Raw genomic sequence first — 23,704 nt, 5'->3', positions numbered from 1 at the left:
TTTGGAAGTTTCATAATTAAACATACACCTACCATACAACCTAGCCACTTTGTTTCTAAGTATTTACCAAAGGAAACGGAAGTATATGTCTATACAAAGATTTGTACATGATTGTTCGTAGCAGCTTTATTCATAATAAACAATAACTGGAGCAGCACAAATGTCTGTCAGCGGGTGAGTTGATAACCAAATTGCGGCATATCCATTTAACAGAATACCATTCAGCAGTAAAAAAAAAAAGGAACAAACTATTATCACGCAACAACATAGATGATTCTCAAAATAGTTACACTACATAAAAAAATACAGACCAAAAAAAGAGTACATATGATACGATTCCAGCCATATAGAATTCTAGAAAATCGTGATGGAAAGCAGATCTGTGGTTGCCTGGGGTGGGGAGCAGGATGGGTCAGAAGGTGCATGAGGTGACCTTTGGGGCTGATACACGTGTCCATCGTCTTGATTGCGGTGATGTCATCTGGGAATGTCATAACAAGACCTTGGGGTGAACAGGAAAGAAATAGAAATGGATTTCTTCACTATCCTAGTGAAAGTAACCATGACTTAAGTTACACGAGCTTACTAACAATGGAACCAAGAAACTGTTCTTGATCAGGTGAGTTAAGTGATCTGTGCCTTAGTTCTACTGCTGCATTGTAGAGATAACTTTTCCTTCTCCCCCGCCTACCTTCCTGCTTAACTTTAACTTTCCCTTTTTTCTTATTTCAAACCTTATACTACTAAAAATACATAAATAAATGAAAATACTTTAAATGCACAAATGCAGTTTTGATAGCCTTCCAAACACTAGAATTTCAGTGTTGGTTTTCTCTTTTCTTTGTAAGGGGTCAGTGTGTACAAGTGGGAAAATGCTTTAAAGCCACATAGACTTGTTAATTTTAATCACAAGTACTATATACTTCAGAGTTGCTAAGGAACTAGATCTTAAAAGTTCTCGCCACAAAAAAGAACTGATAATTATGGAACATGATGTGTTAGCTAACGCTATGGTGATAGTCATACTGCAATATAGAAATGTATCAAATCAATATAGAAATGTATCAAATCAACACCTGAAACTTACACAGTGTTATATACCAATTATATCTCAATATTTTAAAAAGCCAACTAGACCTGGATACAAATGCCAGGTGACTTCCCTTGGACCTTTGCGTTTGTCAGTTAACTTCCTTGATCCTCACATTCCTCACATGTTAAGTATTTCAAGGGTCTATTATGAAGAATAGAAATAACTCTCTACTGTGATGTTCAGAAAATCATTTGTTTGCTGTTACACATTGTACATCAGCTCTTTGAGATCCTGCACTATGTGCCTTTACTGATGTCAGCTCCTATAGCAGTGGAACACATACCGAAGCCTATGAGGCACCTTGACAAAACAGGACAGATGGTACATGTGTAATAATGAATTTACCTTTCCATGCACTCTGGTCTGATGTGTCCACTCTGCTTTCATTGTATGTAGTGCACCTGGTGGACATTTGGAACGTCATAGAAGCTTTGAGGGAAAATGGTCTGAACAACGTGGACCCAAACATAGAACTCAACGTGGCCCGATTGGAGGCTGTGCTCTCCACCATTTTTTACCAGCTCAACAAAAGGATGCCGACCACTCACCAAATTCAGGTGGAGCAGTCCATCAGCCTCCTGCTAAACTTCCTGCTGGCAGCCTTTGATCCGTAAGCTCCCTCTGAATATCTGTGACTCACTACATGTCCGGTCTCCCCTTCCTCTTGGTCTTTATTCCAAAGAATTTTCTAGAGTAACCAACTGCTTCTTTTTTTCTTGGTCAGATACTTATCCCAATAAAGTTTCTATGTGTTTAATATAAATTTTAAATGCTTTGGAAATGACTTAAGAGAGTAAAATAGCTCCATAGGAAATGGAGGACAATTGTATTTTATGTGCTGACCTTTATTTAACTCATCCCACGCTTCCTAGAAGCTATGGACGCTTGGAAGCGTTGCGTGATAGGCCTGTGGAGCGATTTAATGAACCATGATGTAGGAGGGTGTTTTTAACGCTCTCCTTTGCAAATTGTCTAAGACAGTGCTTCTGAGACGTCATAACAAGACCCCAGAGCAAACAGATGTTGAAAAGGGTTCCTTCCTTGACCAGCCTAGTAAAAGTAGCCGTGACTTGCATTAAATGGACTGGTCGATAATGTACCATGTAAAACAACGTGATGCCATCCACACGCCACGACTGAAACTCAGCCTCATTATAACTTCCCCTCGCAGACTCAGGGAATTTCAGAACTGTCTGAGATCTTAAAGACCATTCTTCCAAACCTCTCATTTTACAGATGAAGGACCCGAAGCACAGAGAGATTGTCACTTGTCCAGTGACAATCGGCAGGTCCAGTGGCTCTCAGCATGAGAGTGGCAGAGTGGGGATTTAGAGATTCAGCTTCGATTTTTTTTCCAAGGCACATGCGGCAGCCCTGTGAAATGTAAAACCTCCCCTGAATCCCATTATCTGCCGAAAATTTCAAAGGGGCTTTTGCTGATGGCCCCTAGGCTAGATATAGGATCAGCACCTCCAATTTCACCCCTGGTTTTGAATATTAAGAAGGAAAATATTAATATTTTATTATTGAATATTAAGAAGGAATATTGCTAGCTTGACCTGTCAGCAATCCCATTTTAAGACTCTCAGAAGATTTTGCTTAGTCTCGTTGTCTAGCCAATGCTTGGGAATATTTAAACCCAGCACTGGAGATGTTCCAGCCAGACTAATGTTATTATGCCACTCACAAAAGTCACCAGCTGTCACTTTGCAACCTAGCGTGGTGACAGAATTGTACGTGCTCAGTTTGACCAGTATACATTATTGTCTCCATGTTAATATTTTGAGAAATTCTCAAGTTGAAATAAACAAGCAGTCCAGCCTGATAGATTCCACGCTTAGTCTGTGCAGCCTTCAGAAGTGATGTACTGCTTTGGGCTAATCACTGTGGTAGCCAAGCGACGGGGCTGGGAGAGGAAGATGTGGTTCCACATGACAGGTGGCAGAGTGGAACCAAGCCGTGGAATTTCTATAACAGCATTTCTGTCGTGTCCCCTTAGCAAGAGCATGGCAGCTTTCAGACCTGCTACTGAAGTCTTCAGGAGCCTTATTTGTTATAACAATGGAAAATGTAAATAGAGAGAATTTCCTGCTACATCGTGGGGTATTTCTAGAGGATTCATAAGGAATCAAAGCTAAAAAATAATTTGGACCAACTCTGTAAATACAGAAATGGGGCCAAATTAACAATAAGGATGGGATATTTTGTGAAACAGATGGGGCTTAACCTAATAGACTTTTCACTTTTGTTTGGAAATATTGGGAAGAGCATTTCAAAAAACAGAGCTGTAAATGTTCTCTAAATAGCTATGATAATGTAGCTGAATCATTGCAAGATTGTTGGATGCTAAGCTTAAGGATTATACCAAGGTAAAGAGTAGTTCACACAAATGTTCAGAAGAAATGTTTGATTCCTAATCTTCTTACACATAGGAAGGCCCCTGATGTATTCTTTCAGCAATCTCATTGTAGTAGATTTAGAAACACATCCACCCAGAGAAATCTCATTGTAGAGATTCACAGACACATCCACATAGAGACCCCAGTCTGCAGATACTTCTGCCTGCTCTCCTTTGGCAGAGCAAGTGAATACAGGCAGTTCTACTGAAAAACAAATTTTCTGTCTGATGGATTTTGAAATTTTAGACAATGTGAGAGGTAAGCCATCAGTAAGTCCCACTACCTGGAAATACAATTTAGAAGTGAATATAAGAATGGAAACAAGAATAAAATGACTGTTCAATTCTATCTCTTATAATAGTAAACTTCTAATTATCCAGTTGAGATCCAGTATGGAAATCTGATGTCACTTCCTACTACCTGTCCCATAGTACCCAAATATTTATTTTTTATTTTTTATTGAAGTATAGTTGATTTACAATGTTGTGTTAATTTCTGCTGTATAGCAAAGTGATCCAGTTATACATATATATACATTCCTTTTTTATATTCTTTTCCATTATGGTTTATCATAGGATGCTGAACATAGTTCCCTGTGCTATACAGTAGGACCTTGTTGTTTATCCATGCTATATATAATAGCTTACATCTGCTAATCCCAACCTCCCACCCCATCCCTCTCCCACCCCCTCCCCCTTGGCAACCACAAGTCTGTTCTCTATGTCCATGAGCCTGTTTCTGTTTGTAGATAGGTTCATTTGTGTCATATTTTAGATTCCACATATAAATGATATCGTATGGTATTTGTCTTTCTCCTTCTGACTTACTTCACTTAGTATGATAATCTCTAGTTGTATCCATGTTGCTGCAAATGGCATGAATTCACAGAACCCAAGTATTTAAGGGAGCCTTCTGTAGTTTGGTAGACATGAATGAGCCTGATACTGGTAGCTCAATGCTGTGCTGTTGCTATTTCAAAATCACTGAAACATTTAGGAGATTTTCCCCTCATCTGCTGTATTTTAAATGCACATACTAAAAGAAAAAGAGAGGAAAAATCCAAAATAAAAGAGTTAGAGATGCCTTAGCAACCTGGACTCTAAAGAGGTAATGTAAAAAAAAAAAAAAAAAAAAATTTAAAGGAAAGACAGTAATTTAAACCCATGAAGAATAAGAACTTGCATTCAAAGAAATGTGTTCATTATTCTGCTTGTGCCTTAAAGTTCACCAGCCCCAGCCAGTTGAACTCTGCCAAGAAATAGTGACCTGAAATGAGGATCAAGGTCCACTTGACTTGGATGCATCCCTGGGAACCAGACTCACTTTCCCACAACCATAGTTCCCCAAGAGTAGCACCCTTCTGTTCCTCTCCCCGCCAGAATCACCTGGATCTCAGTTCTCACACAGGCATGCTTGCCGCAGGCTGTAGTCGGTTTCCCGCTTGTCAGGTTTCTCGGCTCTTTGGCCAAGTCAGCCTCAAGATACAGTACATCGCTACATACATAGGATGATTCGTAGACTGTCAGGAGCTAGCATGTGCCTCCAATGGCCTATGCCGTGCTTGCTGTCCTGTCACTGAATAGGCAGTCCCTTCAGCCTAGAAGGTTTTTGTCTTGATCACTTTCCTTCTAAAAATAGATACTTGGGAGGGATATCACCCAGCGGGCTATTAAGCAACCAACTTCTAAGCAGACCCTTTCTACAGCCAGAAGCTTTCTTCTCTAACTGTCTCTAGGGAAATGGAGGGGTGTGCCTGGGAAGCATGGGAAAGGAGGTCTCAGAAGAAGGGAGCAGGGCTGAGAGGGAAGAAGAATACAAGGAAATGACCAGAGCCCTGAGTCAGTCTCCTCCTCTTCTGTCTTTCCTTCTGTGTCCCCCCAGGAACTGGCCTGCCTTGCCTCCTCCCCCGTTTGCTGGCAGAAGCCTTCCCCTGAGGCTCTCTCTTTCAGAACCCACTAACTCGGCAGCCCTTTTCCTCTCACTTGTCCATATCCCAATGGGGGAGGGAAATCTCTTTGAAGTGTTCTAAGGACTTTTTATGTTATTAGTTTTTAGGGAATTGAAAGTAACAACAACAAAAAAATGGCGGAAAGGTACAAGATGAAAATAATTCTTTAAAAAAAAACACAAAAAACATATATACCTTTATTGAGGTATAATGGTTACCTAGAAGATAATTCTTCAAAGTTGATCATGTATGGCCTTTTGGAGAGGTGGGGTCATAGACACTGATACACTGTGAAGCCCTTCAGCTCTCATGGCCAAGCTGCTCACCCTCTGCCAGGTCCCACTGTTCCTTGAACATGACTCTGATAGTCTCTTGAGATGCCTGTCTCTCTGCTTATCTGACTGACCCCCACAAGCTACTTTCAAGTGGGACCATGTCTTTTTCTATATATGTATAGCACCTGAGCCAATATCCAGCTCATAATGAATCAGTGAGTGAATGAATAAATGAATGAAAATCAAAGGTGGACTTAGCTCTTATCACACTAATTTCTTTTCATTCTTTTTCTGAGATTAAGTCCTCCTTAATCTCCAATCTTTTACTAAATCTAGTGGGTCTAAGTTTGCTCGGTCATCTAGATTCATACCCTCTGTTTTCACTTCTCCTCCACAGAGAAGATCACTAGATGTCCCTGGTTACTAATGTGGGCGATCCCATTTTCACAGAAGACATTAACGTGCTTCTCGTTACCTTCTTCCTGCTTCCCCGGGAAACACTAACATCAACTTCCATCAGTTGACTTAATCTCATTTCAATTCAGGAGCCTCCCTTCTTGGCACAGTTCCTCATAAAGTAGATTATATGACAGGGGCCTCACTTTTAGCAAATATTATTTCCACATATATTCAAAAACTCGAAGTAGGACAATGATATATATTAAACAGTGGTTCTTTTTGGAGGTCAATTCTTTCTTTTTTTTTTTAGTGTAGAGTCAGATTTTTTTTTTAACATCTTTACTGGAGTATAATTGCTTTACAATGGTGTGTTAGTTTCTGCGGTATAATAAAGTGAATCAGCTATACATATACATATATCCCCATATCCCCTCCCTCTTGCATCTCCCTCCCACCCTCCCTATCCCACCCCTCTAGGTGGATACAAAGCACCGAGCTGATCTCCCTGTGCTGTGCGGCTGCTTCCCACTAGCTATCTATTTTACGTTTGGTAGTGTATATATGTCCATGCCACTCTCTCACTTCGTCTCAGCTTACCCTTCCCCCTCCCCATGTCCTCAAGTCCATTCTCTACATCAGTTCTTAATGTGAATTCTCTAATGATGATAATAATATTATAATTATGCTAAGATGCACTCAGCATTTACTGTGTGCCAATAATCTTACTGGTTTGGTGTTACATTATTATAATTTTCCAGGTTGAGTAAGTGATGAAGCTGAGACATAAAAAGGTTAGATAATTTGCAGGTCATACAACTTCCTACTAGGTGAGGTAAGTGGGGAAAAATCCTTTTGTTTCAGGCATCAGTTTAAATTCAGCTCTGCTCACGCTTTCTGTTTCATCTTTTTATATGAGAATTAATGTGCTTTTTCTCCCCAGACTTACCCTGCTTATTACAGGATATTACTATTAAGCTCACATTCCTAACCTTTCCAGTTTGTGATCTTTAGACATATTTGACAGAGTGTATGTGAAAGAGCTATTTGGACTTAATAACTTTTACACTGTAGACTTACAGTTTTATGACAGCCATCCAGAGCTCCAAATCCATCGTATAATAGTCTTTCATAGAGAATACAAAATTCTGGAATTTTCCTCTTTGTTTGACATCTTGAACCTTGCTGAGCCATTTGAATATCCTTTCCCACTGCTGAGCCCCCGACATGATGAAAGGTACCACAGCACTATTTCAGATGCATGGATGTGAAATAATCCTGGAACTCTGCCAAAATCCTTCTGCCTTTTGAGTTGTAAAAATGATTCTGATGTTCAATGCAATATGCACTGCAAAATACACCAACAGAATGTGTTGTTTACATGTGAGGCTCTATGGATGGGTGAGAAAGAAGGAAAAAGAGAAGAGTCACCCGAAACCAAATGTTCTTCTCTTGGCGTTTTATTATGTATGTGCCTCCATCTTTAAAATGTACTTGGCTTGGTGATTTTTTTCTTAGCACATCTTAAATCCAAGATGTCCACATTCTCTACTCACTAAAATTTTGTGCTGGTGGGAAATACCTTGTTCCAAGATTCCTACATGTTGCTAAAATGGAAACTCTTTCCAAAGAATTTTCATAGTTGTAGATAAATTGAACATCCGTAATGTCACTCGTCTTCCTGTCAGATGTACTTTGGATGAGTGGCAGGTGGGATTTCATGGGAGTGAGGGAGACATGTCAACAGATTTGGCCCCTTCCATTCTCCATTCTAGACAAACTGCTGGCAAACTCACCTGGCCCAGTGCTATGAGGAATTACTTTCCCGGATGTTTTGCTAACATTATGAGGAGCCCAAAGTGATGCCAGGGCCAAATAAGGGATTTATTTCTATGTGTTCACATGTTAACTTTAGTCTCCCCAAAACAAGAGTAATTATGTCTGTGATCCCTTCTAAATTCAACATCTCACATGACTGCACCATCTAATATTAAGGGCCATTAAGTTAACCTTTGTAGTTTTCCTCAAAACTTAGTATTGCTCAGTATAAAACTTAAGTGGGAAATCAGAACATTTCACTTGTGCATTCATTAATTTAACTAACATGTATTAAGAACTCGCTATGTTCTGGGTGCTACAATAGACTGGGGATGATAGTTGAGTAAGACATGGACTCTGCCCTTAAAATGTGTTGTATTAAAATTAACTAGTTTTGACTCCTTATCCCAAGTAGATGATGGGCAAATTTGGAGGGTAGGAGCCACATCTTATTCATCTTTTTATGCCCCACCTCTGAGGCATTGCTAATAAATATGTATTGAGTTAATAAAGGTGTGTTCCATATGAACAAAATAATTCCCAGAGGAGAAACGTGTTATGACAGAGGCATGTTGTGGAAGACAGAGGAGGAAGCAATTCTCCCAGTGAATTAAGCCACCAAAGTGTGTGAGAAACCCAAGTGTGAGTGCTGGGCCTTTGCTGATCATAAATGCTTTCCAAATGCTTTGGTAAAATATGTTGGTAAGAGAAGAACTCCTGGTTTTAGTATTCTTAAATAGAGAAATAATTCCTTGAGCCTGTTCAAAAAAGAATCGGTCAGGATTCAATCTCACTTTCAGGGACTTGATATTTGTCCTGGGGTTCTGTAATTTCAAACAGGGAACTCTCTTGGGAACTTGGAGAAATTTTATTTTCTGTTTCTGTTGACCTAAAGCAAATAGACTACCAGTTATTTCTCCAGAAAGGGGAGAATAAAGGGTTTATTCGGGATCAACAAGGAATTGCTGTTTGGGGTCTGCAACCCTGGAGAGTCCCCACAGGGCAAGGCAAGGAGAGCACTTTTATAGAGGGGGAAAGGAAGTTGGGAGGGCTGTAGTAAACAGAGAGTCCATGGCTTTTCATTGGCTGAGTTCTTGCCAGGAAAGGAGTCTTTCTTCTTCCGGTTGGGCTCTGTTATCATCGCAGGGCAGGAGAGCGCCCCCTGCTGGCCTCCTGACTATTTAATTGAGGTTTCTGTTTATTAAATTTTTACAGTTCCAACTTCAGCCTACCATCCCAGACCTATCAGTATCTATTTGTTCTTTTTCCTTCTTGTCAAAAGTAGATTTTCCTTCCCAGACAACTTTTCCCTAAAAGTAGTATCTTAGTTAAAAGAAGTCAGTTTGTCTCTTTGTGTAGTCATAGAAAAAGCCCAGCATAAAGCAGTTACTCATTTTCTGTGATGATGAGTCAAACTTTGAAGTAATGCATGTTTTTAAGACAGACACTCTACCAATCTCCATATATATATTTTAACCAAAGAGTAAGTGCTTTCCTTTTCCCATTTTCAATCAGGTATGCCGCAGGAAAATTTGAAATTTTTCAGAATGAGCAAACAAGGTATAAGGGGAAATAAACAATGTAAAGAAACATTGATTAGTCAAGCAATTTTAGTTTCTACCTTTGATAATTTGCTGGTTCTCTTAAATATCCTTTTAGGTGTTAATTAAATACCAAGATAACAATTTAATTGGGTATTTTTGATGTCGAGCTAGAACAGGAAAGTAAAATTTGCAAAGGCAAAAGCTTCAGGATAATTGGCTTAAAAAAAATTTATTTCATGATGCCAAAAAACAAATAGTGAGGGGGAAGTGAGTAAAATATGTATATGCCTTTTGTTCTCTCTCTACATTGAAAGAGAAAACATTAAAATAAGTAAAATTTTGTTTTACTTTAAAAGTAAGATTATTCTTTTAATAAAAATGATAGGCTGGTAGTAAACTTATTTTTAAAGCTTTTACTGTACCTTTTACACTAGTAGCTTTCATTCACAAATAAAAGCTTATGTGGTCATGTCATTGATCACTGATTCTAAGGCCCACTCTGGCCCTAAAAGTCAATGATTCTAATGGCTACACTGTATGCTGTATCCAGTATACACTGTACACTGTAGACAGTACTCTCAAACACATTTGGCTCTGTTGCCACTTTCTTTTTTTTTTTAATTTATTTTTTTATTGAAGTATAGTTGATTTACAATGTTGTGTTAGTTTCTGGTGTACAGCAAAGTGATTCAGTTTTATATATGTATTTCTTTTTCATATTCTTTTCCATATGTTTTATTACAAGATACTGAATATAGTTCCCTGTGCTATACAGTAGGTCCTTGTTGTTTATCTATTTTATATATAGTAGTTTGTATCTGCTAATCCCAAACTCCTAATGTACCCCTCCCCCACCTCCTTTCCCCTTTGGTAACCCTAAGTTTCTTTTCTATGTCTGTGAGTCTGTTTCCGCTTTGTAAACAAGTTCCTTTGTATCATTTTTTTTAGGTTCCACATAAGAGTGATGTCATATGGTATTTGTCTTTCTCTTTCTGACTTACTTCACTTAGTATGATGATCTCTAGGTCCATCGATGTTGCTGCAAATGGCATTATTTCATTCTTTTTTGTGGCTGAGTAATATTCCATTGTATCTATGTACCATATCTTCTTTATCCATTCCTCTGTCAACAGACATTTATGTTGACTCCATGTCTTGGCTACTGTGAATAGTGCTGCTATGAACATTGGGGTGAATGTATCTTTTCAAATTAGAGTTTTTCTGGATATATGTCCAGGAGTGGGATTGCTAGATCATATGGCATCTGTTGTTTCTTGAGGTGGCAATCTGAACTACACGTGAAACTGAAGGTGTGCTGCGGCCGTAGCTTTTCATAAAAGCAAGACAAGCGTGTAGACTTTTTCTAGTGCTCCTCTTGGAGCACAATTTGCCCTGCAGCATTAGGGACAATCTACGTTTTTCATCCTCAGCACACTCTGGTGGGTCTACGTCCTGAATTGTGGCCAACAGCCAACATTCCATATGTGGCATTTAACCACTTTACTCCTAGAGGCATTGCATGTACAGAACTCACTTTGGAACAATATGCTGCTTTCCTGCTCGTTTGCCCAAGACTCCTAGGAGCTTCCTGTTATCCATCCTCAAGAGCTTGACTTTTCACTTCTTAGATACTTAAGAGATTTCACTGACTGTTCATGAGTCAAACTGTCCCAACTAAGGAAGATTCCTAATGAGAATAGCTCTTATGTTCTCCATTCGGGATGTACCAACTTCTCCCTAATTTTTGCTTCCGGTGTCAATGCCAATTCTTTTTTCACAACAAAATAGGGACACTGATCCCAAGGTGACTTTGTTTAAGTAACGGTCTTTGGTGTGGAACCTTGTCAAAGACCTTTAGAAAATCTTTCTCTTTCCACTCCTTTTCTTCATCCTGTTATATCTACTGAAAATGTTCTTTAAAAAGATCCCATTGTATTTAACTCTTTGGTGCCTCCGTTCTCCATAGCCAAGTCCACCATCTCCACTCACTCATTCAACTCCTTAAAGGTTTATCCAGTGCCAGGGCTGAGCAAGGTCTGAACTCACCTGGTACTGGCGTGCTTCCCACGGTGTACATTCCTGCATACCCCTGAATCCTTCTTTGTGACAGGGGTCACATTTGCAATCTGACATAGTAGCTTACATACCAATAAATTCCAGTGGCCTAATTTCACCCTTCAGTTCCTGCAAAACTCTCATTGAGCCGCCCTCCACTGGGTGATTTATCTAGATTGATTATGTCAATTTGGCAAAATAGCTCTGATACAACCACTCTTGGGTTTAATAGCAGTAATCTTGCATTTCCAGCAACAATACAGGACTGCTCATCTCCCTAGGACCTTCTGCATTAAAAGCTAAGGTTTAAGAATTCACCTGTGAGCTATCATCATTTCATCCTCTGGAGAGCTCTCTGTCCCAACATCATCTGTGGTCTGTCCTCTTTCTTGAGTTAAATTGTCCTCTCTGAGTAACACTTACATATATACACTACCAAATGTAAAATGGATAGCTAGTGGGAAGCAGCTGCATAGCACAGGGAGATCAGCTCGGTGCTTTGTGACCACCTAGAGGGATGGGATAGGAAGGGTGGGAGGGAGATGCAAGAGAGAGGGGATATGGGGATATATGTATACATATGGCTGATTCACTTTGTTGTACAGCAGAAACTGACACAACATTGTAAAGCAATTATGCTCCAATAAAGATGTGAAAAAAAATATGGAAATTAATCCTGAAATTAACCCCAGACCATTTCAAAGCACTGGGTTTTACAGATCTTGAACTGCTCTAAAGTAAATGTTGAAAATGTGAACTGCATAAAAAATAAAAATAAAAAAAATTGTTCTCTCTGACTCATTGAAAGAAACTTGCATTTGCTCTTGAGGTCTCACATATAATACTCTTCAATTTCTCTGCATTTTGAAGATTACTTTATCACTATATTACTCCTATTCTTCCACACTTTGTAGACTCTCCTGTTATTACTTGAACCATGTTTCAGCTTAGGAAGAGAAGCTAATTACTTCCTAAAGTAAAGTTATTGATACTTCCAGTTATCCATGCAATTGGGAATGCAGGGGATATGGAATAATTTTGAATGAGGTGGTTTTTACAAAATCATTGCATTTTTATTACAGCTACCTGCTCTAAAATTAGTGAACCACTTAATCAAAATTCTAGGGCACCTGTTATAATGATTAATAGTCATTAATTAATATAAGGAATTTATTGTTCACTAACGCTGTGTGAGACAAAGTGTGAGGCACTGGGAATTCAACTAATTGAGAGGACATAATTTCTGCCCCCAAGGATCTCACAGTGTGGAGTTGAAATACATGCAGACACGTAAATAAACAAATCAAGGTCATTCAGTGATAGGTGAGTGACAGATGCCAAATAATTGGTAAAAGTAAAGGGAAGAGTGATTGCTTCCACATCAGGGGAAGAACTGTTTTCCGAGCAGAGTGAATGATGATATTGAGCTGAGACTCCATGAATGGGTGGGAGAGTCCTGAGCAGAGCATAGCGGGAAGGGCATTGATAGGACACTGTGGTGTGGAGTGCAACAGAAATGGTAGCAGATGAGCCTGGAGAAAACAGATAAGGTTAGAACTATATCCCTCGGGCAAACGGAGGCAACAGGGTTTTAAATAATGAAGTACCATCGTCCCTCGGTATCTGCAGGGGTTTGGTTCCAGTACCGCCTACTGATACCAAAACCTGGGGATGCTCAAGTCTCTTACAGACAACCCCTATATCCACCCACGGTTGCTTAAATCCGCAGATGCAGAACCGCGAATACAGGGCTCTGACTGTAACATGGTCAGATCTGTGATATGAGTGTGCAAGCAGAGAGATCATTTAAGAAGTTATTACAGGGCTTCCCTGGTGACGCGTTGGTTAAGGGTCTGCCTGCCAGTGCAGGGGACACAGGTTCGAGCCCTGGTCCGGGAGGATCCCACATGCCTCAGAGCGACTGAGCCCGTGCGCCACAGCTGCTGAGCCTGCACTCTGGAGCCCGCGAGCCACAACTACTGAAGCCTGCACACCTGGAGCCCGTGCTCTGCAACAAGAGAAGCCACCGCAATGAGAAGCCCGCACACCGCAAGGAAGAGCAGCCCCCGCTCACCGCAACTAGAGAAAGCTCCCGCGCAGAAACGAAGGCCCAATGCAGACAAAAATAAAATAAATACATTTATTTTTTTTTAAAAAAGTTATTACAGTGTTAAAGCAAGAGCTGATAGAAGCCATGGCAGTCGGAAGGGAAAGAAGGAAGTGGGTTTAATATACAGTGAAGGGGGTATATCTAAACATTTATTTGGGTGGTAGTGAATTAAGGAAGAGCAAAAAATCAAGGGTGACCTCTTGCCCAGAATTCATTTCTGGGTAACTAGGTACATGGTGATTCTGACAACCCGAAGAGGGACTGTAGGAGGAAGAGCCGTTTAGTAGTTAAGTTGGTCAGAGTATTATGAGAGGGCTTTGAAAGGTAATGAGTTCTACTTTGAACATACTTGGTTTGATGCAGGATATCCAAGTGAAGATTTCTAATATGTAATTATGTAAGTCTGGTGCTTAGGCTTAGAAATATAAACAGGAGAGTCACTAGCATATAAGACTGGGTCAGTTTTGCATTCTGGCTAGCTGCCTTCTAGGTACTATGCTAAGAATGACAGCAACGAAGATGAATAACAAATGATTCCTCTCTGGAGTCTAGTTAGGAACAAAGACACAATAATTTATTATGTCTTATTCTTCTAATATGTCAGATATCTGAATCTTATTCATATAAATTCATATAAATTACTTATTCTATATATTAAACCCTTGTCAATACAGACTCTACTTATTATTTTAAATAACTCTTTTGATCATTCTTAAGAGTAGCAACCACCAAAGAAATGAATTACTAATATGATATGCTGCCTGGTTCCAAGGATATAATAAACAGTTTATTCCAGCTGGAAAAATCATTTAGCAGAAATATTCTACTTCTTACAGAATGACCTTTATATCACATTTTGTGAAGGACAAGTTAGTTATACCTCTTGAATCAACGAAGATTTGGCCGCTCTCATGTCATTTAGGTAGGAGAACTATTCAAAAGAGCTCTTACTTTTGCCCCTTTAAAATACCAACTCCCTTTGAAAAGTAAATGTATCACTTTTAAGGACAGTTGGCTTGTGGGTAGGAAATGATTGTTGAAAAAAAAAGTGTGATGAGAAAGTCTCCATATTAACCCTAACCCTTTTAAAATTCAGGAATTACCTGACACACACAACTTAAGATTTTTCTGAAGCCTTGTTTAAATAAATTATAGAAACTGTGGCATCATCATACATAAAATTATTTTATGAAACCCAAAGTGAAAAGAATGTTCTGTAATTTTCATCCCCAGGTAAATAGCACATATTTCTTTGGCTACCAGTCTATGCTTTGAGCAAGGGGCATAGACAAAGAATAACTTAAAGATTCTGCAATCTCTTGAAAAAAGGAAACATCGAATAGAAGAGTTTTTCAGAAACGGTTGAACTGTATTCATAACCTTTTTTAAAATGAATATGTTCAATAATGCATGCAGCTCTGTTGTCCTATGATTTCTACAGAACAGAAAATGTCAAACTGTGTTATTGGATGTTCTTCACATGACATCTCTTTTTTTCTATCATCATTAAACAGGGAAGGCCATGGTAAAATTTCAGTATTTGCTGTCAAAATGGCTTTAGCCACATTGTGTGGAGGGAAGATCATGGACAAATTAAGATGTAAGTTATTCTCTGCATCTCTGTTTGCTTATCCCTCCTGTATACCATGTTTTCCTCTATCCCATTCCTGCCAGGTCCCCCTGACCATTTGTGACTTTCCTCATTCTATGAGAGTTGTTTGAAATATCATCTTCATTTGTCCTTGGATTTTGTCATAGAAATGTTTTCATATTAGATAAATGTCAATGAAATGAATGTTTTCCTTCTACGTATGGATTATTATTTTTTTATAACCTGTTGAGGATCACCAGTTACACTGTTCATGATACTAAAGTAAGATATACATTCTTTCACATTCATTGTACTGTAGAACTGCCTCACAGGCATAAGTTCATCACCATAGGGAGATGAAGACCGTGTTGGGCAACCTTCCGTTTCTCGATCATCTCAAGCCAAAGTTCCTGGCACATTTCCTCATTCTTCTCCACCAATGCTGTTCAAATCACTGGGCACTCCAAAGTTTCCAAAGTAGACATTGCCAGGGTGTAGGCATAGGAATTATGTACAGAAACTATAAACTGAGAATTAACTGATGCCAATAAAGACATGATAGCTAGAGTGTTGAGTGATTATGGGCCTTTTGTGTACATTTTGTCACTAAATGTGGTAGTTTTTTAACCAACAAAACAGTAAGAGTTTTCTGATTTGTTTGCATGAAGCTGAGACATAGAGAGTTAATCACAGATGGTACCAGGAATTGAACCCTGACTTTTTCCCCGTACACCAGTGGTTTTCAAATTTTAGTATGTATGGAGGGCTTTTAAAAAAAATGGATTTCTGGGTCTCATTTCCAGAATTTCTGATTCAGTAGGCCTAGAGTGGGTGTATAGCAGGCAAGAATTTTCATTTCTCACTAGTTTAAAATCTTGTATATGTGGCTGTTTTGAAGAAAAATTGCCATGTAACCCTCTTCCTTCCCCTAAATATTATGAGTCTGAGTTATAATGCCGTATGACAAAGAACACTGTCATGGGAATTAGGAGTCCCAGGTTGCAGGCCCAGCTGTGTGACTAACTTGCTGATTATTCTGTGGAAGTCACTTCGCTTCTTTAGTCCTCAACTTCCTTCTCCGTCCTAAATTTGGGGATTTTGTTAGGTACCTGTAGGGTCCCTGCTGGCTACAGGCCTCCATGACTCACGGCCTTTAGGCTCTTTTGTCACCTGCTGCCTGTCAGCTGCTGAATGTAATCTCTTGCTTCTTGATGCACCAACAGAGGAAAAATAAAGAAAGATACCGGGGTCAGGGTGGGGGGGACCTTTATTCCTTTGGAATTTCCCCAGACATGTTCCAAGAAGAGTTATGTCATTGGAGCAGTAGATAAGGGGAACCCCACAAAACCACACATCTTCCCTCACTCCCAGGAACCTCCTTTCATGGACCAGCCAAGTGCAGTCAAGCTTCAGAGAAGCCCAAGCAGACCCTACAAGGTCCAGTTTAGTCTCTCTTCAGTTAGCCTGAAAGATGTAAAACTTTAAAAATATCTACCTCAGTACTTGATTGAGGATAACAGCTAAATTAGAAGGTGGCAGAAACAGTGTCCTTTAAAAAAAAATAACTTAGAGTAATCCCTAAGGCATTTCCTTCAGGGTTAGGCTAGGAAGAGAAAGTTTAGCAAAATGAACCAGGGCAGAAGAAGAAACTCCTGAGGGCCTTGCCTACTGACCTCATGTCACCATTGGCCACTTATGCTGAGGACAGTAGGTAAAGGTTTTTTTCAAAGTCTTAAGAAACATTTCCAAATACTTATTCAGTGTTAGGTACCTGGAGAAAAGGGTCCCTTAATAAAATAAGTTTGAGGAAAACTGAGAACACCAGTTTTCTGCGCTCAGAACTCCTCAGAGCTTTTCGCGAACCAGGTTAATGCTATGCCATCAAGGACCCAGGTGCTTTCCATCTTTCTACTCAGCTCTCCTCTGTGTCAGATTTTATCCTTCTCCTGAAGGTAAAAGGGGGTACAGCAATTTCAGGAGTCACACCCACTCCAGAGGCCCCCCAGCCCTTACGTCTCATGGCCAGGGTGGCATCACAGACCAATTACTACATCAACCACTGCTGACAGGAGAGGAATGCCCATGATGGTCAGGAAGTCTTCCAGCCATTCTCACCTCCTGGGCTGAGAAGGGCCACTGCTTTCCCATAGCCAGGAAGAAATTTGGGGCCAATAAAGCTGAAGGGAATGGTTGTTAGGTAAGCAACAAACGACATCAGCACAGTTACAAAATTCAAGATTTAACTAAGTGTTCTAGCAGATCTTTACCACTTGTCAAATCCCTCAAAGTTCTCCCGCAAGTCTGGGATTTCAAAGCAAACAGTGTAACTGCTCCAGTGCTGTTTTCCCACCCCATCCCATCATTCACCAAATACCCATGATCAATGAGCAAAGCATGCATGCTTTCCAGTGGCCAAAGTCAATCCTCTGCAGCTCAGTGAAAGAAGTCACAAATGCACGAGTCCCATTGGAAAGAAGCTGTTCTCCAGTGTGCAGAAATAAGCTTCAGAGAGTCACAAATTCTGTAGAGAAACAGCCTGTGTGATCACGACATTTCATGGTACCTTCTGTCAGAGCAGCAGACCTGAACGTGCCCCAGTTCTCTGAATGAGGAGTCACTATATAGTTAATCCCAGAAAGGTAGTTTTAATGGTTTCCAGGTAAGTCAGTTGAAAGCAATTTGGCCAAAAACAATTTAGCTAAAAGCAGTTTGGCTGGAAGAACCTCTCCAGAATGTTAATCAGAAATGAGTATCCTTAGTCACCAATATTTCAGTGATTGAATGAACAAATTGAATTGTTCAAACAGAATGAACAATGTTCATTGGCTGAATGAACAAATATGGGCAAATCCACCCACAGACAGCCATGGTTGACTCTTTTTTTTTTTCTTGACATTTTTTTTAATAGATCTTTATTGGAGTATAATTGCTTCACAGTACTGTGTTAGTTTCTGTTGTACAACAAAGTGAATCAGCCATATGTATACATATGTCCCCATATCCCCTCCCTCTTGAGCCTCCTTCCCACCCTCCCTATCCCACCCCTCTAGGTGGTCGCAAAGCACCGAGCTGATCTCCCTGTGCTATGCAGCTGCTTCTCACTAGCTATGTATTTTACATTCGGTAGTGTATATATGTCCATGACACTCTCTCACTTTGCCCCAGCTTACGCCTCCACAGCAAGCTCCATACTCAATGGTGAAAAACTGAAAACATTTCCACTAAGATCAGGAACAAGACAAGGATGTCCACTCTCGCAACTCTTAGTCAACATAGTTTTGGAAGTCCTAGCCATGGCAATCAGAAGAAAAAGAAATAAAAGGAATACAAATTTGAAAAGAAGTAAAACTGTCACTGTTTGCAGATGACATGATACTATACATAGAAAATCCTAAAGATGCCACCAGAAAACTACTAGAACTAATCAGTGAATTTGGTAAGGTTGCAGGATACAAAATTAATTCACAGAAATCTCTGGCATTCCTATACATCAACAATGAAAAATCAGAAAGAGAAATTAAGCAAACACTCCCATTTACCATGGTTGACTCTTGGTAAGTGGAATTGTGGGTTTTCTTTAGTCTTCTTTTGCTGGCTTGCATTTAATCATAAAACAGGCGGAGTAATGATTTTATAATAAGCATTGCTTTTATAATAAGAAAAATAAAATGAAAGGATATGGAATGTCTTGGGATTTTCCTTCTTTAAGTTCTAATTCACTTTAACCCAATATGCCAACTGCGCTTGTTTGGCAGTTTTCCTATTTTTGTGGATAGGAATGAAAGAGATTTAGTTCATTCCAACTAGCCCCTTCATGTTGGAGAACACAGGGCAAGAATTGTTAGCTGAAAATAATTTAGAAATTTTAAAAAGCAAAAAAGTAGAAAACAGCAGAAATTTTAAAGCTGAGTTTTAAAAGCTGCTTTAAATGCATTAAAAGGGACAGCAACCCCCATGTTGCATCCCAATTTCCAGTGCTCAGGTCCACCAGGAACCAGTATGCAGGGTGTTCATCAGGCACCCCAGGCAGCAGAGAGTGTGAGGGCGCTCCCTGCAGGCGTGGGACATAGCTACCTATACATAAATGGACCTAATATAATACATTCTGTTTCTGTCAAAGTGGTTTTGGTCTGATTATAGGCTGTTAAGGATCTTAAGGAATTCTGAATCCAATGCAATAAGCCTGGAAAGTCAGGTGCTATTCTAAAGCTTCTGGGGAGGGCTTGTTTATGGCAAACACCTTGTTTTTCCTGAGTTTCTATTACTGAACAGGTTGTTCGACCTCCAAGCTTACCTCCAGGGTAATATTTCTAACTTGCTGGCCTGCCTTTAATTCTTCAGTACCTCCTTCATTACTGATTGTTCTTTATACTTGGCCTAGAAGTCCCTTTTGTAAGGAAATCTTCCCTGACTCACTCCTCCCTCTAGGAACCCTCTCTCTGAGCTCCTGCTGCACCCTGTACACCCTACTGCCCCTGTACTCACACCACCTTGTCACCGTACATGATGTCATGTCATCCAGGATGCAAGCACATCTCTGTCATCCCCAATAGACTGGGACCTCCCAGAGGGCAAGAACTATGTCCTGATTTTTCTGTATAACCATGGCTTAGCGCAATTTCATGTTTATTAGGTGCCAAGTTAATTTTAGTTTAATAAATCAATGAATGTAAGTTCTTCTGAAGTATCATTGTAAGGTGCTGCAGGAAACACAAAGGTAATTTAGACTATGATTTGGAACCTTATAGAACAGTCCTATCGGGGAGGCAAAGTCTAAACATACAAGGTAAATGGCAGAAAAGTGTGATATAAAATTAATAATAAAAACAGATAACATTTCTGTACCATATACTAGGTGCCAAGCATGCACCTGTGTGCTTTTCATCTAGTAACTAGCTTAATCCTTGAAACAGCCATCTATATTATATAGATACACATATATTTCATGTTATAAGCATATGACATATATATGTGTATATATATATAAGTGTGTGTGTGTATATATATATATATATATATATATATATATATATATATATTAAAAAAACAGAGGGCCCAAAATTAAGGTACAAACACATACCATGTTGAGAGCTTCCTCAGAGTCCCCTCATTTCTTTTTAAAAACCTGAGTGGTCATGAACAGCCACTTGCCTTTAATCCCAGGGACTTAGCCCTAGTTTGGCTATTGCTTAGTAGAACTTTATCAGTACAAATGAATTTAATATTAGCTTCAAGTTTGTGAAAGGTCACTGTTGGTACCCCTTCTGCTTTTACTCTAGTTAGAGATGTTGTTTAAATTATTTCAGTGGGAGATTTGAAAAGCCTAAGCTACTTTTCAAAATGTGCCCTGGCCTAGAAAATCCAAATCTAAAAGTTCATCAGGATGACCAAATTATAGTTAACCGCCTGGCTCCCGAACAAACAACGTGGCAGCTTTAATGAGAAAGTACACTTACTTCTTCAAGGTTTCTTCTTCCTCCTTTTGATTGGAATTCTTGAGTTTCTATATTTGGAATTATACAAGAGTTTTGTTCTTTGCTTTTTGGTTGTTTTTTTGCTGTTGGCAACTTCTTTTTTTGACTAGTTATAATGAAACACGAGAGATGAAATTCACTAAGTAAACAATATTGTGAAAGTGAATGAGAACAACATTAATTTTTGTTGCTCATGTAGAATTTCTGTAGCTTCATAATTGATTAACTATTTTAAACACAATAGAAACCCTTTGTAAGTGGACTATTTAAAGAAAATGAGAGCCAATTCACATCCTCAAAACAAAATCCAATAAAAGCCTATAATATGCTTAACATCTGGCTGCGGTGTAAAACAATGTCCCCAGATTACATTTTGACCTTGAAAAATTAAGTCCAAAATGAGTAGAGGTAGCATATTGACTTTACATCAGTTTATCCCAGCAGCTGTGCTGGCCTAGTTACAATCTAGCATGGTGACAAACCATATAATAGCCAACCCTTTCCTTCCAATAGTGATCTCCACAGAGGAATTATAGAGTACCTTGGGAAATTATGCCAGTAATATTCATTAAGTGCCCACAGTGGCAGAAACTGAAGAAAAGAGGTTCAGTGAAGCCAGTGGCTCTGCTGAGAATAATCTGGAACCCTGACTTTACCTCACTGATCGTCGGCAAGGCCAGGCTTCCTCTTGACTGCATGAGGCAAAAGACCCTTCCCCATAAATCAATTGCCTTCCACCCAGAACACTATGATTTATAGGAAGTTTTCTGCTTCTGTGGGAAGTTAATCAAGTGTTTTCATTGCATCCTTATCCCCATTATGTCTTTCATTTTTCAATATCTTAAACCAAAATCCAAACGTTTTAGTGACAATATAGACGGGTAAATAGCTAGCTTGCTAGATACACACACACCCTAACATTGTCGTAATATTTTCATTGTGTATTTCAAAAGAAGTCAGCATATTTCTCACATGTACAAAAATTCCTCCCGTTGAGTTATATATGAGTTGATAATTGACCTCAAACTAAAAATGTGATGTTCTCTGTCTTATCAAAATATGCTAATTTTATCCAAGTTACTAGTTAATGCTGTATGCCAGAATCATCTACAGAAAGGCACCAGAGAAAACACCATGCCAGGAATATCTCAGCATAAAAACTAGCTTTCATATTATTCTTTCATAATAAATTATATATTTAGTTTCTGCCACATTTTTTGTTATTTGCAGTAGATACGTTGAACTAAAACAGTGGGGAATCTTTATGTGATGAATAAAGATCTTTCCTTTTCCATCCATCAGATATTTTCTCAATGATTTCTGACTCCAGTGGGGTGATGGTTTATGGACGATACGATCAGTTCCTGCGGGAAGTTCTCAAACTACCCACAGCAGTGTTTGAAGGGCCTTCATTTGGTTACACAGAACAGTCAGCTAGATCCTGTTTCTCTCAACAGGTAGGAGAAAACTTGTTTAAGGAAGTATCTCTCGGTGGCTGCTTTCCTGTGTGTCACTCCAAGTCACTACTTCTTCATGGTAACTTGTAGCGTATCTTCCAGCTTCTGAGAAATGACCTCTGAGTCAGTAACTGAACTCAACACATTTGGATAATAATAATAGGTGGTGTTTCCTGACCATGAGCCAGGCATCATGCTAAATTCTTAATTTGCATTGTCTAATTTAATCCCTACAACAACGCTATACCCTCGGAAACATTATTACCACCACACTATCAAAAGGGCTGAATTGTTACTCAGCCTCACATGAAACACAAGTCTGACCCAGCACCGAGCTTCACCAATGCTTAGCAAAGGAGACAAGAAAGGAATCACAGCACATGCCCCATGCCATCTGGGAGGCCCTAAATCTTCCACTAAATTGGGGCTCAGAGCAACATGTTTTAACTGGGGGTGGTAAAAGTCAGCCAAGGGAAGCTGCTTAGTTTTGGGGGACTCTCCGTGTTTATATCTCTCCAGTCATGTGGAAAATCTACATGTCTAGAACTATTCTTCAGCACAGCATAATGGAGATTTAGACATCCATAAACCGAAGATTTGTTTACAATTTTTAAAAATCCGAACTAACCAAGTGTGTCCTCTAAAAGGATCCCTTAAATAAGAAATCAGTGCTTAGCAGCCACTGAAAAGCTGCATTTACCTCCAGCTAGTAAACCTCATCTGTCTATCTATCTGTCTGTTTACTTGGTGATCTAAGAGGTCAAAGGTGGTGCCTCAGGCATCCCTGTAGGGCATGGGTTTATATAGAATTATAAATGTATCCATACACTCAATAAGAGAAGGGATGGCTTGATACTTTAAGTATCAAACTCTACTCCCCCTGGGGGGTCGGGGAGGAGGGGGAGGATGGGGTCTCACCCAGGAAACCTGTCTGACCTTTCCCACGCCCTCACCCCCAGGCTGGCTTAGATACCTGGCCTCTGTCCCCAGCTAAAGCGTACTCCTCTTTGGAGTTCCCTTTCCCTTTCGAGTTGGTGACCTCAGAATGGACCCATTCACCTAAGCCTCCTTCTGTACAACTTCTTCACCCAGAACTTCTCATCAGTCACCAAGTCCTACTGATTTCACCTTCTAGAATTTTCTCAGATCTCTCCTCATCATCCTCGATTGCCTGGCCTCTTGCATTAAACCCCAAACTGATCTCTCTGCCCCTGGATTTACTTGTTTGTACCTTTGTTGATTTTAGGTAGTGCATTGTAGAATCCTCAGGAAATATACTAATGCCTCCGAATATTTCTCATTAAAAGTCAGCCAGAATAATAGGACTTTTTTAATCTAATAGGATTTATATATTCAAAAAAACTATATAGGATGTTGCATTGCTCAACATTCCTTTTGAAATATCCTAGAGACTGCCCATTATATAATCTTTTATATATCCTCAATGATGAGAAATTTATATATGTGGAAATCATAGTAGCATTTTTTGACTTCCAGGAGTGATTTTTAGCCAGTATGATGAATGGTCAAAATGGATAAAATCA

The 23,704-nt window shown here is 39.5% G+C and overlaps 1 protein-coding gene across 39 annotated transcripts in view; it reads left to right on the top strand.

Annotated features, from left to right (window-relative positions):
* Positions 1-23,704, top strand: part of DTNA (dystrobrevin alpha) — a 385,212-nt gene that overhangs the window by 288,424 nt on the left and 73,084 nt on the right. For all 39 annotated transcript variants that reach the window (XM_082354273.1, XM_082354247.1, XM_082354244.1 and 36 more), the window contains 3 exons: positions 1,490-1,703; positions 15,153-15,238; positions 22,006-22,160. In XM_082354273.1, the coding sequence (XP_082210399.1) occupies positions 1,490-1,703; positions 15,153-15,238; positions 22,006-22,160 (455 nt within the window). The remainder of the gene's footprint in view (positions 1-1,489; positions 1,704-15,152; positions 15,239-22,005; positions 22,161-23,704) is intronic.

The sequence above is a fragment of the Balaenoptera borealis genome (assembly GCF_965194805.1).
Source record: "Balaenoptera borealis genome assembly, chromosome: 14".
Classification (NCBI taxonomy): Eukaryota; Metazoa; Chordata; class Mammalia; order Artiodactyla; family Balaenopteridae; genus Balaenoptera; species Balaenoptera borealis.
The sequence above is the reverse complement of the archived record's forward strand: the minus strand, read 5'-3'. Positions and strand labels throughout refer to the sequence as shown.